The sequence below is a fragment of the Nerophis ophidion genome, linkage group LG23 (genome assembly GCF_033978795.1).
Source record: "Nerophis ophidion isolate RoL-2023_Sa linkage group LG23, RoL_Noph_v1.0, whole genome shotgun sequence".
Lineage (NCBI taxonomy): Eukaryota > Metazoa > Chordata > Actinopteri > Syngnathiformes > Syngnathidae > Nerophis > Nerophis ophidion.
This window is the reverse complement of record NC_084633.1, coordinates 21,210,178-21,229,101: the sequence shown is the minus strand read 5'-3', so window position 1 is coordinate 21,229,101 and position 18,924 is coordinate 21,210,178. Positions and strand designations below refer to the sequence as shown.

Sequence of the window (18,924 nt, the reverse complement as noted above, 5' to 3'; positions counted from 1 at the left end):
GGGGTACACCCTGGACAAGTCGCCGCCTCATCGCAGGGCCAACACAGATAGACAGACAACATTCACACACTAGGGACCATTTAGTGTTGCCAATCAACCTATCCCCAGGTGCATGTCTTTGGAGGTGGGAGGGGCCTATCCCCAGGTGCATGTCTTTGGAGGTGGGAGGGGCCTATCCCCAGGTGCATGTCTTTGGAGGTGGGAGGAAGCCGGAGTACCCGGAGGGAACCCACGCAGTCACGGGGAGAACATGCAAACTCCACACAGAAAGATCCCGAGCCTGGATTTGAACCCAGGACTGCAGGAACTTCGTATTGTGAGGCAGACGCACTAACCCCTCTGCCACCGTGAAGCCTGAGTTTATACCAAAAAGTTCTATTTAGGTTTCATCTGACCACATGACATTGTCCCAATCCTCTGCTGTATCATCCATGTATGTGAATTGTGAGGTGAATTATATTTGTATAGCGCTTTTTCTCTAGTGACTCAAAGCGCTTTACATAGTGAAACCCAATATCTAAGTTACATTCAATGCAGTGTGGGTGGCACTGGGAGTGTCTTGCCCAAGGACACAACGGCAGTGGCTAGGATGGCGGAAGCGGGAATCGAACCTGCAACCCTCAAGTTGCTGGCACGGCCACTCTACCAACCGAGCTATATCCATTTTGGTATAAACTCAACTGGTGGTGTTTGGAGGAAGAAGAATACTGAGTTGCATCCCAAGAACACCATACCTACTGTGAAGCATGGGGGTGGAAACATCATGCTTTGGGGCTGTTTTTCTGCTAAGGGGACAGGACGATTGATCCGTGTTAAGGAAAGAATGAATGGGGCCATGTATCCTGAGATTTGGAGCCAAAACTCCTTCGAATGGTTGACCAAATACTTATTTTCCACCATAATTTACAAATAAATTCTTTAAAATTCCTACAATTTGAATTCCTGGATTTTTTCCCCACATTCTGTCTCTCACAGTTGAAGTGTACCTATGATGAAAATGACAGACCTCTGTCATCATTTGAAGTGGGAGAACTTGCACAATCGCTGGCTGACTAAATACTTTTTTGCCCCACTGTATATATTATATATTTCTATATATTATTATAGACTTAGACAAACTTTATTGATCCACAAGGGAAATTGTTCCACACTGTAGCTCAGTTTCAAAGGATAATGCAGATATAAAGTAGACTAAAAATGTGCCACAGTAGCAACATAAAATATAACATATGCAATATTTACGTATATATACAATATACAAGGATATACAGTAATATGCATGGGATTTGGGATGTGTTATATATATTATATACAAATATGTGTTATATATATTATATACAAATATAATATATCAGCAGTCGCCTGCTTTAAAGGAAGTTTGTTTTTGTCTGCGAGCCTGTTGACAAATATCACTTGAAACTACTGATAAAGCCATACAAAAAATGTTGGATCATTCATTTTATCATGAAATAAAATACAGTACATTGTGTTAAGCCTTGGTTCAATAGGTTATGTGCAATCATTTTAATACATTTTAATAAACATTGAAGCAGTGCCGCCCTCGGATTGTAGCAAATTTGACTTTGACGTCCCTGAAGCTTTTTGCACAGCATGGGGTTGAAAAAGTTACTTTCAGGTGAAATCCTGCATTTTTTACCTTTTTAAATATTGTCTTTATGTTGCCTACACCTGGGGTGCCAAACATTTAGTATAAGACAGTGTTTTTCAACCTTTTTTGAGCCAAGGCACATTTTTTTGCGTTGACAATAATCCAGAGGCACACCACCAGCTGAAATCAATAAAAAATAAAACTCAGTTGACGGTAAAAAGTTGTCGTCGCGATTGTTGGATACGACTATACACATTTACTTTGTTTTAGCAATCAAGAATGTTTTAGTTGTTTTTATCCTTTCTTTGTGGGGACATTGTTGATTGTCAGGTCATGTTGAGTAAGTCTTTGCTGTCGTCCAGCATTCTGTTTTTGTTTACTTTGTAGCCGGATCAGTTGTAGTTTAGTTCTGCGTAGCCTTCCCTTAGCTTCAATGCCGGCATAGGGGCGACATAGCTCGGTTGGTAGAGCGGCTGTGCCAGCAACTTGAGGGTTGCAGGTTCGATTCCCGCTTCCGCCATCCTAGTCACTGCCGTTGTGTCCTTGGGCAAGACACTTTACCCACCTTCTCCCAGTGCCACCCACACTGCTTTAAATGTAACTTAGATATTGGGTTTCACTATGTAAAGCGCTTTGAGTCACTAGAGAAAAGCGCTATATAAATAAAATTCACTTCAGTTCACTTGTAGTTTCGTTCTGCGTAGCCTTCCCTTAGCTTCAATGCCTTTTCTTAGAGGCACTCACATTTTGTTTATCAACCCTTGTATTATGTTGGGGGGGAAATGACATTGATTATGTTGCGAGTCGTTTTGACCCGCACTGTGTAAATGCACTCAAAACAGTCAAGAAAATAGGTTAAACCAATAACAGTTTTATTTTAGGTTGTATAAACATTTAGAAAAGTGACATACAATACATTTTTTATTCCAATTGTATTATGTTAAGGGTCAATTTGACCCATTTCAGTTTTTGTGTTGATCAAAGTACTGGTTATCCTTTCTTTTTCTTGCTGAAATCTGGTGACTTTTCCTCATCTAGGGTCATGAACTGGTGCGTAAATCTGGACACTTTGTTGTGTAGTGGAATGTTTGTGCAGAGTTTGTATAAAAAGATGATGTTGCGAGTCATATATATATATATATATATATATATATATATATATATATATATATATGTGTGTCTTAATTAGATCATCCAGAGAATAGTGCTTGATACCGTGGTAGAGCGCAATATGTCTATGTGTGGGAAAAATCACAAGACTACTTCATCTCTACAGAAGTGTTTCATGAGGGAAGCCCTCATGAAACACTTCTGTAGAGATGAAGTAGTCTTGTGATTTTTCCCACACTTACATATATATATATATGTATGTATATATATATATATATATATATATATATATATGTATATATATATATATATATATATATATATATGTATATATATATATATATATATATATATATATATATATATATATATATATATATATATATATATGGATTAGATTTATATCGCGCTTTTCTATTGTTAGATACTCAAAGCGCTCACAGAGAAGTGGGAAGCCATCATTCATTCACACAGTGGTGGTGGTAAGCTGCATTTGTAGCCACAGCTGCCCTGGGGTAGACTGACGGAAGCGTGGCTGCCAATTTGCGCCTACGGCCCCTCCGACCACCACCAATCATTCATTCATCATTCATCATTGTGAGCGGCACCGGGGGCAAAGGGTGAAGTGTCCTGCCCAAGGACACAACGGATGTCAATGGGCGGGAAGCGAACCTGCAACCCTCAGGTTTCTGGCACGGCCGCTCTACCCACTACGCCAGGGGTGTCAAACTCCAATACAGAGTGGGCCAAAATTCTAAACAGAACAAAGCCGCGGGCCAAAGTTGAACAACTTAACCTTTTAATGGAAAAGCAAACAAGTTTTGCATTGAATATTGAACAAGCAACTTTATAGTGACATGCAAAATCGAGTTTTGTTGGTAGCGGGGGTGTATATTGTAGCGTCCCGGAAGAGTTAGTGCTGCAAGGGATTCTGGGTATTTGTTCTATTGGGTTTATGTTGTGTTACGGTGCGGATGTTCTCCCGAAATGTGTTTGTCATTCTTGTTTGCTGTGGGTTCACAGTGTCAAAGTTGTTTGTACGGCCACCCTCAGTGTGACCTGTATGGCTGTTGACCAAGTATGCATTGCATTCATTTGTGTGATTGTGTAGAAGCCGCATATATTAAGTGACTGCGCCGGTACGCTTTTTGTATGGAGGAAAAGCGGACGTGACGACCGGTTGTAGAGGATGCTAAAAGCAGTACCTTTAAGGCACGCCCCCAATATTGTTGTTCGGGTGGAAATTCGGGAGAATGGTTGCCCCGGGAGATTTTCAGGGGAGGCACTGAAATTCGGGATTCTCCTGGAAAAATCAGGGGGGTTGGCAAGTATGAGAATTAGCGTTGAATGCGGTGATACAACAGCACCGCCACTGAATAATACCGTCGGGCCAGCTGTAACGTTATTTTATTATTGCCTCAAGGGCCAAATGAAATTACACGGCGGGCCACAGTTTGACACCCATGCACTACGCCATGCCGCCCCTATATATATAATATGCTAAGGTTAGGTAATTCCCTGGTGGTATAATGGTCTATACCAGGGTGGAAGGAGCCATATTGGACCAAAAATAAAAAAACTAATAAAATGAAAAGCCTTCTATAAGTCTTAAAATGAAGGCAACACATAGCATAAGTGTCTATATTAGCTATAATATCCTACTATCAAAATGACTGTGTCGCAGGCTGAAGCAAATCTTTGATGGTAGAAATGTTGAAATGTAATATTTATTCTACACATTTTTACAACATTAGAAACCATTAATAAATCAGAGGCTACTCAGAACTCCTGGAAATGACTGGCCTTTAATGGCCAATGGTATAGATGTGTGTGACCGAGTTCAAGGAAACGGCAGATTTACTAGATTTATTACAATCTTTACGAGCTAGGTAATGTTTGCTGTGGTCTGGAACAACATGGCTTACAAACAACTATCTGAAATGCAGCCAATATTACATACAGATCATGTGTCATGAGACAGGCTCAAAGTAAAGGATATTAAATGAGCTCAAATATGCCTACATGAGGCATAATGATGCAATATGTACATATAGCTAGCCCGAATAGCATGTTAGCATTGATTAGCTTGCATGATTAAAAATCCAACAAGTCGATAACATCAACAAAGCTCACCTTTGTGCATTCACGCACAGCATAAAACATTTGGTGGACAAAATGAGTCACGGAAGGAGTGGAAGATTTTACATGTAAACAAACTGTTGCGTCATAGTATGGTGAGTTCAAGGACCTCCGAAATTAGTAGGACCAAACGACGTTCCCCCAATCAGTGAACAGTAACAATTAGAAACGGTTTGTGTCATGTTTGTCCTCAGGCAAAAAACATACCAAAAAAATATGCATATTTTCCCCCTGTCTTTATCCATTTTCAATCCTTTTTTAAAATGCTCCAGAGCCACTAGGGCGGCATTAAAGCTGGTTGCTGACACTTGACACCCCCGCTCTGTACGCATGTCTTTTGTGGCACATGGTGGGGGTTCGATTCTTAGCAGAATCATTATTATTTAAAGGGGAACATTTTCACAATTTCAAAAGGGTTAAAAACAATAAAAATCAGTTCCCAGTGGCTTGTTGTATTTTTAGAAGTTTTTTTCAATATTTTACCGGTCCCGCGAATTTCCCTAAAAAAAGCTTTAAAATGCCTTATTTTCGCTCTCTGCGAAGACACTGGCCATTTCCCTGTGACGTCACACAGTGCTGCCAATGTAAACAAACAATGGGAATACCACAGCAAGATATAGCGACATTAGCTCGGATTCAGACTCGGATTTCAGCGACTTAAGCGATTCAACAGATTATGCATGTATTGAAACAGATGGTTGGAGTATGAAAGTATTGAAGAAGAAACTGAAGCTATTGAGCGAATAGCTATTGACGCTATTCATAGCCATAGCATGGCCGAATAGCTGCGTTAGCATCGCCGGTAAAATGTGCGGACCAAACGATCAGGACTTTCGCATCTCTTGACACTGGAGCAACTTAAATCCGTCGATTGGTAAGTGTTTGTTTCGCATTAAATGTGGGTGGAAGGAAACGTAATATAGTTGCAAATGCATCTGCAGGTTATCCATACATCTCTGTGCCATGTCTGCTTTAGCACCGCCGGTAAATAGCATGTTAGTATCGATTAGCGTAGCATGTTAGCATCGATTAGTTGGCAGTCAACATCAACAAATCTCACCTTTGTGATTTGGTTGACTTAATGGTTGCAAATGCATCTGCAGGTTATCCATACATCTCTGTGCCATGTCTGCTTTAGCACCGCCGGTAAATAGTATGTTAGCATCGATTAGCGTAGCATGTTAGCATCGATTAGCTGGCAGTCACGCCGTGACCAAATATGTCTGATTAGCACATAAGTCAACAACATCCACAAAACTCACCTTTGTGATTTGGTTGACTTAATGGTTGCAAATGCATCTGCAGGTTATCCATACATCTCTGTGCCATGTCTGTCTTAGCATCGCCGGTCAAATGTGGAGACACTCTGGTACATTCAATGGGGGTCTGGCGGCAGATTTCTTGCCAGTGGTGCAACTTGAATCCCTCCCTGTTAGTGTTGTTACACCCTCCGACAACACACCCACCAGGCATGATGTCTCCAAGGTTACAAAAAATAGTCCAAAAAACGTAAAATAACAGAGCTGAGACCCGGTGTTTGTAATGTGTTGAAAATGAAAATGGTGGGTGTGTTACCTCGGTGACGTCACATTCTGACGTCATCGCTAAAAGAGCGATAAACAGAAAGGCGTTTAATTTGCCAAAATTCACCCATTTAGAGTTCGGAAATCGGTTAAAAAAATAGATGGTCTTTTTCCTGCACCATCAAGGTATATATTGACGCTTACATAGGTCTGCTGATAATGTTCCCCTTTAATGTCAGGAATTGTCTAGGAAGAACATTCCCTTCATACTTGGCTGTATAGACCACCATAACAGCTATTCAGGAGCCCCTGACCGACAGTTTTATGGGTGCCATCCCTGCAGAACTAGGTGCTAAAAAAAAAGGTCTGGGCACGCTACAGAAACTGGCAGCCTTGGTCTGTCAGTCTAACCCAGGGCAGCTGTGGCTACAAATGGAGCTTACCACCATCAAGGTGTGAATGTGGAGTGAATGAATGATGGCTTCTCACTTTTTACTGTAAAGTGCATTGAGTGTCTTGAGGAGCACTATATCAATAACCTAATGCATTTATCATTATTATTAATAAAACAATGCAGTGTACGTTTAAAACTGAGCTTGAACATTGTGCTAAAGTCCTACTGAAATGAGATGTTCTTATTTAAACGGGGATAGCAGCTCCATTCTGTGTCATACTTCATCATTTCACCATATTTTTGCTGAAAGGATTTAGTAGAGAACATCCACGATAAAGTTGGCAACTTTTGGTCGCTAATAAAAAAGCCTTGCCTGTACCGGAAGTAGCAGACGATGTGCGCGTGACGTCACGGGTTGTGGAGCTCCTCACATCTGAACAGTGTTTACAATTATGGCCACCAGCAGCCAGAGCGATTCGGACCGAGAAAGCCACGATTTCCCCATTAATTTGAGCGAGGATGAAAGATTCGTGGATGAGGAAAGTGAGAGTGAAGGACTAGAAAAGAAAAAAAAAAGACTATACAGTGAGAGCGATTCAGATGTTATTAGACACATTTACTAGGATCATTCTGGAAAATCCCTTAACTGCTTATTGTGTTACTAGTGTTTTAGTGAGATTATATGCTCGTACCTGAAAGTCGGGGGGGTGTGGCCACGGGTGTGGTGAGCTCCTCACAAACTGAACATTGTTTACAATCATGACCACCAGCGGCGAGAGCGATTCGGACCGAGAAAGCGACAATTTCCCCATTAATTTGAGCGAGGATGAAAGATTCGTGGATGAGGAAAGTGAGAGTGAAGGACTAGAGCAGGGGTCGGGAACCTCTTTGGCTGAAAGAGCCATGAAAGCCAGATATTTCAAGATGTATTTCCGTGAGAGCCATATAGGTGGCGACTTGTCCAGGGTGTACCCCACCTTCCGCCCTATTGTAGCTGAGGTAGGCACCAGCGCCTGGATGGATGAATACAACTAAATGCTTGCATTTTTAAGTAAGACCAACATTTTTAGAGTATAATAAGTCTCTTATTCTTTTTAATAACATTGTTATTTTAAATGTAATCAATAATAAATATAATACTTCTTACCATTGATGCGACTTCTTTAACAGGTGCGGTAGAAAATGGATGGTTGGATTAAAAATGCATGAGAATGTTTTATAATTTCAACGTTATTTTTAACACTGTGTTTACCAGCGGAATTATTCATGACTTATCGTGTTAAGCAATGTCAGCTCAGATTTATCTGAGAGCCAGATGCAGTCATCAAAAGAGCCACATCTGGCTCTAGAGCCATAGGTTCCCTACCCCTGGACTAGAGAAAAAAAATTCTAGTAAACGTGTCTAATTTACTAGGATAATTCTGGAAAATCCCTCATCTGCATATTGTGTTACTAGTGTTTTAGTGAGATTATGTGGTACCTGAAAGTGCGTACTCACGGGTGTGGTGACCGCCAGTGTCTCTGAGGGAAGCCACGTTTCTCGAAGAGGCGAAGCGAAGGCAGCCGTTGGGGTCGGCCTGAGCTTTTCTTGCCCCTCCTCCACGGTGGAAGAATCCCACGTTGGGGGGCGGCCGGTCGGAGGAGGCAAGAGAGTCCGCAGCTGCCTCTTTGACAGGTGCAGGAGGAACGACGCAAGCTATCCGCTCATGTCTACGGTAAGAGCCAACTTATTACCACAATTTTCTTACCGAAACCTGCCGTTTGACATGTGGTAGGGAACCATGTTCGCTTGACCGCTCTGTTCCATAGTAAAGCTTCACCGTCATCTTTCGGGAATGTAAACAATGAAACACCGGCTGTGTTTGTGTTGTTAAAGGCGGCCGCAATACACCGCTTCCCACCTACAGCTTTCTTCTTTGACGTTTCCATTATTTATTGAACAAATTGCAAAAGATTCAGCAACACAGATGTCCAGAATACTGTGTAATTATGCGAGTAAAGCAGACAACTTAGGGCTGGGATCGGGCTGGAACAACATGTCCGCTACAATCCGTGACGTTTTCAACAGGATACTTCGCGGGAAATTTAAAATTGCAATTTAGTAAACTAAAGCGGCCGTATTGGCATGTGTTGCAATGTTAATATTTCATCATTGATATATAAACTATCAGACTGCGTGGTGGCTAGTAGTGGCTTTCAGTAAGCCTTTAAATCTCTAGATCAACATTAGGTCTATCTGTCAATATAACGTTTTTAAAGATTTAAGTTGAACAACGCAAGCACTCCGCTCATGTCTACGGTAAGAGCCGAATGTAAACAAGGAAACAATGAAACACCGGCTGTGTTTGTGTTGCTAAAGGCGGCCGCAATACACTGCTTCCCACCTACATCTTTCTTCTTTGACGTCTCCATTATTTATTGAACAAATTGCAAAAGATTCAGCAACACAGATGTCCAGAATACTGTGTAATTATGCGAGTAAAGCAGACGACTTAGGGCTGGGATCGGGGCTGGAACAACATGTCCGCTACAATCCGTGACGTTTTCAACAGGATACATCGCGGGAAATTTAAAATTACAATTTAGTAAACAAAAGCGGCCGTATTGGCATGTGTTGCAATGTTAATATTTCATCATTGATATATAAACTATCAGACTGCGTGGTCGCTAGTAGTGGCTTTCAGTAGGCCTTTTTAGTTGACTAAATTGCAATTTTAAATTTCCCGGGAGTTTTTTCTTGAAAACGTCGTGTAATGATGACGTGTACGCTTGACGTCATGGGCTGTTAGGAAATATGAGCGCTGCACACACACACAGCTAAAAGTCGTCTGCTTTAATCGCATAATTACACAGTATTTTGGACATCTGTGTTGCTGAATCCTTTGCAATTTGTTCAATTAATATTGGAGAAGTCAAAGTAGAACGATAGAGTTGGGAAGCTTGAGCCTTTAGCCACACAAACACACGGTGATTCCTTGTTTAAAATTCACAGAGGTGAAACTTTACTATGGATCACAGCGAACATGGATCCCAACCGAATGTCAACTAGCAGGTTTCGGTGAGAAAATTGTGGTAAAAAGTTGCTTCTTACCGGATATCAGCTGAGCTTGTGCCGCCCACAAAGCTGCCGTCGACTTCCCTAAGACATTGACGTCAACACACCTGTGGACGCACACTTCCGACTATCAGGTACTGTTAAACTCACTAAAACACTAGCAACACAATAGAAAGATAAGGGATTTCCCAGATTTATCCTAGTAAATGTGTCTAAAAACATCTGATTGTGTAACGCCGGTTCGGCACTGTGGTACCGGGTTCGATTCCCTCGAGGATGCGTCAAACGAAGAACACAACAACAAATTTATTAACAAAAAGTGAGCTCCGAACAAAAACGCTGGAGCTAATAAAAAGGGAAACTAAAGATGCTAGCGTGTAAGCTAGGAAATATAAAGTACTAAGACTTGGCACGATGGCACGAAAAGTAAAAACAAAGATGATTAGCATGTGAGCTAAAGATGACAATAAGGTGGCTTAGCTAATGAGCCAGCGAGAAAAAAACATACCCAACGTCACTTGTTGCTTGTGAGCAAATTAGGATCCGAGAATGAATAACGAAAAGGGGCGAGTTTAAATAAGGGAGGTGATTAGAAGAAAACAGGTGTGTGTAGATAACAAGTGGCAAGTGAACTAATGAGCTACCACGGTGACAGACTGAACAGGAAATAAAAACGTTAAAGGGGAACATTATCAGCAGACCTATGTAAGCGTCAATATATACCTTGATGGTGCAGAAAAAAGACCATCTATTTTTTGAACCGATTTCCGAACTCTAAATGGGTGAATTTTGGCGAATTAAACGCCTTTCTGTTTATCGCTCCTTTGCAGACACCAAAAGAGCCACATCTGGCTCTAGAGCCATAGGTTCCCTACCCCTGTTCTAAACCTTTGACAGCAGAAATGCTCATTCCTTCTCACGGCTCCCTGCAACATGACATTTACATGCGTTTGTATTCATTAGCGTTTCACTTAACCACCTGGCAATTGTTTTTGATTGGTTGGCAGGTCTTTAGTGTGACGCATGTGCCCCCCCGACTCGAAATGCTAAATATCTCACTGGCCACTTCATTAGGTACACCTGCACAAGCTAGATGCTAACTTTGCCATCTAAAGGCCTACTGAAATGAGATGTTCTTATTTAAACGGGGATAGCAGCTCCATTCTATGTGTCATACTTCATCATTTCAACATATTTTTGCTGAAAGGATTTAGTAGAGAACCTCCACGATAAAGTTGGCAACTTTTGGTCGCTAATAAAAAAGCCCTGCCTGTACCGGAAGTCGCAGACGATGACGTCACAAGTTGATGGCTCCTCACATATTCACATTGTTTCTAATGGGAGCCTCCAACAAAAAGTGCTATTCGGACCATGGAACGACGTTTTCCCCATTAATTTGAGCGGGGATGAAAGATTCGTGTTTGAGGATATTGATAGCGACGGACTACAAAAAAAAACAAAACAAAAAAAAAACGCGATTGCATTGGGACAGAATCTGTTGCGATCCGCTGCTCGGATCTGTACATATTCTGGTTTATTGTTCCATTTTTGTATCACCCTGTTGTTTAAAGGGGAACATTCTCACAATTTCAAAAGGGTTAAAAACAATAAAAATCAGTTCCCAGTGGCTTGTTGTAATTTTTGAAGTTTTTTTCAAAATTTTACACCTCCCGGAATATCCCTAAATAAAGCTTTAAAGTGCCTTATTTTCGCTATCTTGGAAACCACTATCCATTTCCCTGTGACGTCACACAGTGCTGCCAATACAAACAACATGGCGGTTAGCACAGCAAGATATAGCGACATTAGCTCGGATTCAGACTCGGATTTCAGCGGCTTAAGCGATTCAACAGATTACGCATGTATTGAAACGGATGGTCGGAGTATGGAGGCAGATAGTGAAAACGAAATTGAAGCTATTGAGCGAATAGCTATTGACGCTATTCGGCCATAGCGTGGGTGTACCTAATGAAGTGGCCCATAGCATGGCTGCCTTATTAGCATCGGCGGTAAAATGTGCGGACCAAACGATCAGGACTTTGGCATCTTGTGACACTGGAGCAACTTAAATCCGTCGATTGGTAAGTGTTTGTTTCGCATTAAATGTGGGTATCTAGTTTCAAATGTACATACAGCTAGCGTAAATAGCATGTTAGCATCGATTAGCGTAGCATGTTAGTATTGATTAGCTGGCAGTCACGCCGTGACCAAATATGTCTGATTAGCACATAAGTCAACAACATCCACAAAACTCACCTTTGTGATTTGGTTGACTTAATGGTTGCAAATGCATCTGCAGGTTATCCATACATCTCTGTGCCATGTCTGTCTTAGCATCGCCGCTCAAATGTGGAGACACTCTGGTACATTCAATGGGGGTCTGGCGGCAGATTTCTTGCCAGTGGTGCAACTTGAATCCCTCCCTGTTAGTGTTGTTACACCCTCCGACAACACACCCACCAGGCATGATGTCTCCAAGGTTCCAAAAAATAGTCGAAAAAACTTAAAATAACAGAGCTGAGACCCGGTGTTTGTAATGTGTTGAAAATGAAAATGGCGGGTGTGTTACCTCGGTGACGTCACATTCTGACGTCATCACTAAAAAAGCGATAAACAGAAAGGCGTTTAATTTGCCAAAATTCACCCATTTAGAGTTCGGAAATCGGTTGAAAAAATAGATGGTCTTTTTTCTGCACCATCAAGGTATATATTGACACTTACATAGGTCTGCTGATAATGTTCCCCTTTAACAGGATAAGTAATGAATAATTCTATTTGTAATCATAGTGTTAAAAATAACATTCAAAATGTAAAAAATTCTCATGCATTTTTATGTTGAAGAAGTTGCGTTAATGGTAAGAAGTCATGTATTTATTATTGGTTAGTGTTGAGCTTGCCCTCCTGGGGGTTCTTCAGACCACCAAGCACCGACATGAAAGCCTGTTTTAGGGTAAAATATTGTTTTGTTTTTCAATTAGTCTCTCAGTTGCTTTCGTCCTCGCTCACGCTCTGGCTCCAGCCCCAACCCCGTCTCTCCTCCTAGCTGCTGCTTATAACAGAGCAACAGGTGATTAGATAAAAAAGGCCCAGCTGGGCCATCTACACACATGTCGCTGATTTCGAGGCCGGTCCTGGCAACATCCCGCTTCGCTGCAGGCCCGCAGGCCACACCCCCTCCACATTTAGCTTCAGAATAACAATGTTATTACAAAGAATAAGATAGCTATTATACTCTAGAAATGTTGGTCTTACTTAAAAATGCACGCGTTTAGTTGTGTTCAGTGTTGAAAAAAATATAACATGGCTCTTAAGTAAATACATTTTCATATATTTGGCTTCTTGGCTCTCTCAGTCAAAAAGGTTCCCGACCCCTGTTCTAGAGCCAGATGTGGCTCTTTTGATGACTGCATCTGGCTCTCGGATAAATCTGAGCTGACTTTGCTTAACACGATAAGTCATGAATAATTATATTTGTAATCATAGTGTTAAAAATAACATTCAAAATATAAAAAATTCTTGTGCATTTTTATGTTCAAAAAGTTGCGTTAATGGTAAGAAGTTATGTATTTATTAAAGGTTAGTGTTGGGCTTGCCCTCCTGGGGGTTCTTCAGACCACTAAACACCGACATGAGAGCCTGTTAATATTGTTTGTTTTTTTCAATTAGTCTCTCAGTTGCTTTCGTCCTCACTCGCGCTCTGGCTCCAGCTCCAGCTCCAACCCCGTCTCTCCTCCAAGCTGCTGCTTGTAACAGAGCGACAGATGATTAGATAAAAAGGCCCAGGTGGGCCATCTACACACATGTCGCTGATTTCAAGGCCGATTCTGGCAACATCCCGCTTCGCTGCAGGCCCGCAGGCCACGCCCCTTCCACATTTAGCTTCAGAATAACATTGTTATTACAAAGAATATGAGAACTATTATACTCTAGAAATGTTGGTCTTACTTAAAAATGCACGCGTTTAGTTGTGTTCAGTGTTAAAAAACAATATTACATGGCTCTTAGGGAAATACATTTTAAAATATTTGGCTTCTTGGCTCTCTCGACCAAAAAGGTTCCCGAGCCCTGCTTTAGATTGTGCATGTGTGTGTCTGGCTCGGTCCTGATGGTCATGCATGGAGGGCCCGCCTCACTGCAGTGTGTGTGGATTCCTTGCCTGGCTCCCAGAGGATGGGGGAGGGGGGAATCCGACAAGGGAGCCAGTAATTGCCAAATCTTGTGTGAATGGAGGAAAGGGGGGGGGGGTCGTTCGGATTTTTAGCATTTGGAAAATAAGCGCTGGACAGTTTATTATTGCAAACTGTGGTGTTTTGAAGGTGAGACTTTTATTATTGTATACGAGGCAGTGATTAGTCGAGCTGTAGTGATACTTCTTCCAGTGGCTTACACATTTTATTATATCTGCCTTTTGTGCTCACGTCCAAAATAGCTTGCATTGTTCGCCTGATAGATTATTAAGCCTGCATTGCCATTTTTTTTTTCCAATTTCGTGACCCTCATTACAGCTGTGAGCCTGCAGAGGGAGGATGTGTTTGACAGACAAGCAAAGACTGGAGCCTTTAATTGAATTTCTGCAGCATAATGAGAACACAGTGGAGGATGATTAGCATGGAGAGCTATATGCAAATAAGGACCATCATGCTTTGCAGAAGCAAATTCCACATATTTGACCTTGGGTATAGGAGGAAAAAATGGATGCCACACTCAAATGCTCCAAAGCAGGGGTGTCAAATACAGAGTGGGACAACATTTTAAACTGAACAAAGCCGCGGGTCAAGGTTAAGGAATTGAACCTTTTAATAGGGACCCAAACAAGTTTTGCATTGAATATTGAACAAGTGAGACTTATATAACTTTATAGTGACATGTAAAATGGAGTTTTAAATAATAATAATAATAATTAAAAAACATCAATGGCATATCAAATCCAATTTAAATAGAAATTGAGTGCCTCTTTTTTATTTGCAGCCTTCTGAGGTAAATATCAAAATACATTTTGTCGGCAGTCTAATAATAAATTTGAAAATAAAATAACAATAATGAATGAATCAAACATTCAAGCCTTGAAGTAACAAGAAAAAGTGCATGAATAAATTGTTAATTATTGCTACACTGATTTGCTTTAACAATGAATATGGAACAAGCAATAATTATATCATTTAATAGTGCAAAATCCACATTCAAAAAACAAAAAAGGTAGAATAAATACAATTTCAATAAAACATTTAATGCCTCTTTTCTATTTGCAGCTTTCTGAGGTAAATATCAACATTACATTTTTCCACAGGCTAATATATCTTAAAATAAAATAATAATGAGATGGGTGGGGGGCGGGTTTTGGTGGTAGTCAGTGCTGCAAGGGATTCTGGGTATTTGTTCTGTTGTGTTTATGTTGTGTTACGGCAGGGGTCGGGAACCTTTTTGGCTGAGAGAGCCATGAAAGCCAAATATTTCAAAATGTATTTCCGTGAGAGCCATATCATATTTTTTTAAAACTGAATACAACTAAATGTGTGCATTTTTAAGTAAGACCAACATTTTTTGAGTTTAATACGTCTCTTATTCTTTTTAATAACATTGTTATTCTGAAGCTAACCAATAATAAATCAAATGTCATGTCTGTTGATCATGTTTTTGTTTGTCCTTTGGACTCTTTAAGTTCCTGTTTTTTTCCACTCCCTTGTCTGGTTTCCTTGGTTACTCATTTTGTCCACCTGTCTCTGGTGGACAAAATGCCTGCTCACCTGCTTCCCGAGCACTAATCAGAGGCAGTATTTAAGCTTGTCTTTGCCAGTCAGTCGCCCTGTGCTGACTTGTTTCATGCCTTGCCATAGTTTCGTGCTTCATGCCGTGCCAAGTAAGTTTTGTTTGATTTATGTTCTTAGTCTGTTTATGCGTTAGCTTTGTTCTTTAGCCCAAGTTGTGCCTCCACTGTCACAAGATGCGAAAGTCCTGATCGTTTGGTCCGCACATTTTACCGGCGATGCTAACGCAGCTATTCGGCCATGCTATGGCTATGAATAGCGTCAATAGCTATTCGCTCAATAGCTTCAGTTTCTTCTTCAATATTTTCGTACTCCAACCATCTGTTTCAATACATGCGTAATCTGTTGAATCGCTTAAGTCGCTGAAATCCGAGTTTGAATCCGAGCTAATGTCGCTATATCTCGCTGTGGTATTCCCATTGTTTGTTTACATTGGCAGCACTGTGTGACGTCACAGGGAAATGGATAGTGTCTTCGCAGAGAGCGAAAATAAGGCACTTTAAAGCTTTATTTAGGGATATTCCGAGACCGGTAAAATTTTGAAAAAAACTTCAAAAAATACAACAAGCCACTGCGAACTGATTTTTATTGTTTTTAACCCTTTTGAAATTGTGATAATGTTCCCCTTTAATATAAAAAATGACAAAAGAACACTTGACAAAAAGCAAAGACACGGCGTGCCTACGCACGGGAAGCTAAATGCTAATGGTTAGCACGCATCGAGTTAACAGTCCCAGATAAATGACGTGCAGAGCGCACGCGAAGCTAAGACATGACTTAGCGAGATAAATAGAAGGCAGAATAACAAACGTAACTGTTGCATGGAGCAAACAAAACATCCACAACGAACAGAGGTAGCCGGGAGGTTTAAAGGGGAACATTATCACAATTTCAAAAGGGTTAAAAACAATAAAAATCAGTTCCCAGTGGCTTGTTGTATTTTCTGAATTTTTTTTCAAAATTTTACCGGTCCCCGAATATCCCTAAATAAAGCTTTAAAGTGCCTTATTTTCACTCTGCGAAGACACTGGCCATTTCCCTGTGACGTCACACAGTGCTGCCAATGTAAACAAACAATGGGAATACCACAGCAAGATATAGCGACATTAGCTCGGATTCAAACTCGGATTTCAACGGCTTAAGCGATTCAACAGATTACGCATGTATTGAAACAGATGGTTGGAGTATGAAAGTATTGAAGAAGAAACTGAAGCTATTGAGCGAATAGCTATTGACGCTATTCATAGCCATAGCATGGCCGAATAGCTGCGTTAGCATCGCTGGTAAAATGTGCGGACCAAACGATCAGGACTTTCGCATCTTGTGACACTGGAACAACTTAAATCCGTCGATTGGTAAGTGTTTGTTTCGCATTAAATGTGGGTGGAAGGAAACGTAATATAGTTGCAAATGCATCTGCAGGTTATCCATACATCTCTGTGCCATGTCTGTCTTAGCATCGCCGGTCAAATGTGGAGACACTCTGGTACATTCAATGGGGGTCTGGCGGCAGATTTCTTGCCAGTGGTGCAACTTGAATCCCTCCCTGTTAGTGTTGTTACACCCTCCGACAACACACCCACCAGGCATGATGTCTCCAAGGTTCCAAAAAATAGTCCAAAAAACGTAAAATAACAGAGCTGAGACCCGGTGTTTGTAATGTGTTGAAAATGAAAATGGTGGGTGTGTTACCTCGGCGACGTCACATTCTGACGTCATCGCTAAAAGAGCGATAAACAGAAAGGCGTTTAATTCGCCAAAATTCACCCATTTAGAGTTTGGAAATCGGTTAAAAAAATATATAGTCTTTTTCTGCACCATCAAGGTATATATTGACACTTACATAGGTCTGCTGATAATGTTCCCCTTTAAATACTCAAACAATAATCCAAAACAGGTGTGCATCAGAAAGTCAGTGCAGGCGGAACAAGGAAGTGCTGAAACAAAGTCAAAAGTCCACATAACACAAGATCCAGGCAGTGGATCGTGACACAAAAAACTAAGTGGTTTTTGGAACTGGAAAAATTCCTGCTTTTCCCCAAATTCCAGGAATTCCGTAATACCATTTCTCAGTTCAACATGTTACTACTTCAACATTTCTCGACCGCCTTGAAAAACTACAACACCAACCATTTCAACTCATTCAGACCGTTCAAGTTTTTTACCATTTTCCCAAAAATTCCTGTTTATTCCCCAAATTTTGGGGAAATTCCTGTGGAAATGAATGGGATATTCTTCAAAGTTCCACCTTTTTCATTTCATTCAAACTGTTCCAACTTCCAAATATTCAACCTGTTCAGGAATTCAATTCTAAAAAAAAATAATCCAGGATTTCAGTTCAGGCTTCACGGTGGCAGAGGGGTTAGTGCGTCTGCCTCACAATACGAAGTTCCTGCAGTCCTGGGTTCAAATCCAGGCTCGGGATCTTTCTGTGTGGAGTTTGCATGTTCTCCCCGTGACTGCGTGGGTTCCCTCCGGGTACTCCGGCTTCCTCCCACCTCCAAAGACATGCACCTGGGGATAGGCCCCTCCCACCTCCAAAGACATGCACCTGGGGATAGGCCCCTCCCACCTCCAAAGACATGCACCTGGGGATAGGCCCCTCCCACTTCCAAAGACATGCACCTGGGGATAGGTTGATTGGCAACACTAAATGGGCCCTAGAGTGTGAATGTTGTCTGTCTATCTGTGTTGGCCCTGTGATGAGGTGGCGACTTGTCCAGGGTGTACCCCGCCTTCCGCCCGATTGTAGCTGAGATAGGCGCCAGCGCCCCCCGCGACCCCGAAAGGGAATAAGCGGTAGAAAATGGATGGATGGATGGATTTCAGTTCAACTTCAGCATTGGAGCATTCACACGCAAATTCTTTGAGGAATTGCCTCATGTAGTTTGATATAATAATGCTAATCATGCTGTGTTTTCGCAGGGAGAGGCAGGAGCAACTGATGGGATATCGCAAACGTGGGCCAAAACCCAAACATCTTCTACTGCAGGTAATATTCTCTGACTTTCTCTGGTAGTGAGAGGCCAGAAAAGGGGGAGAACCAGGCTTGCTGTCAGGTGTTCAAAGCTGCTGTTATTATCGTGCCGGTTATTTTTAGTTTTCTTTCAGGCAGACAGGAGGAGGAGAGAGAGAGAGAGAGAGAGGTTCTTGATCTGCCTTGTCCTCAAGGTTGTGCAAGTGTTTATTATTTCCTTACAACGTCTGGCTTTGTATGCAGCAGACTTATTATTTCCACTGGTTTTCGAGCAAGTGATTGATAACAGGGAAGGAAATGACAGACATTGTGTCATACTTGTCTTACTTTTAGGTTAAATTGACCTTGTTGT

The 18,924-nt window shown here is 41.4% G+C and overlaps 1 protein-coding gene across 3 annotated transcripts in view; it reads left to right on the top strand.

The window, feature by feature from the left end:
• Positions 1-18,924, top strand: part of cbx4 (chromobox homolog 4 (Pc class homolog, Drosophila)) — a 52,768-nt gene that overhangs the window by 26,361 nt on the left and 7,483 nt on the right. For 2 of the 3 annotated variants that reach the window (XM_061885247.1, XM_061885246.1), the window contains exon 4: positions 18,521-18,587. The exons of the other annotated variant lie outside the window; for it this stretch is intronic. In XM_061885247.1, the coding sequence (XP_061741231.1) occupies positions 18,521-18,587 (67 nt within the window). The remainder of the gene's footprint in view (positions 1-18,520; positions 18,588-18,924) is intronic. 3 annotated transcript variants of the gene reach the window in all.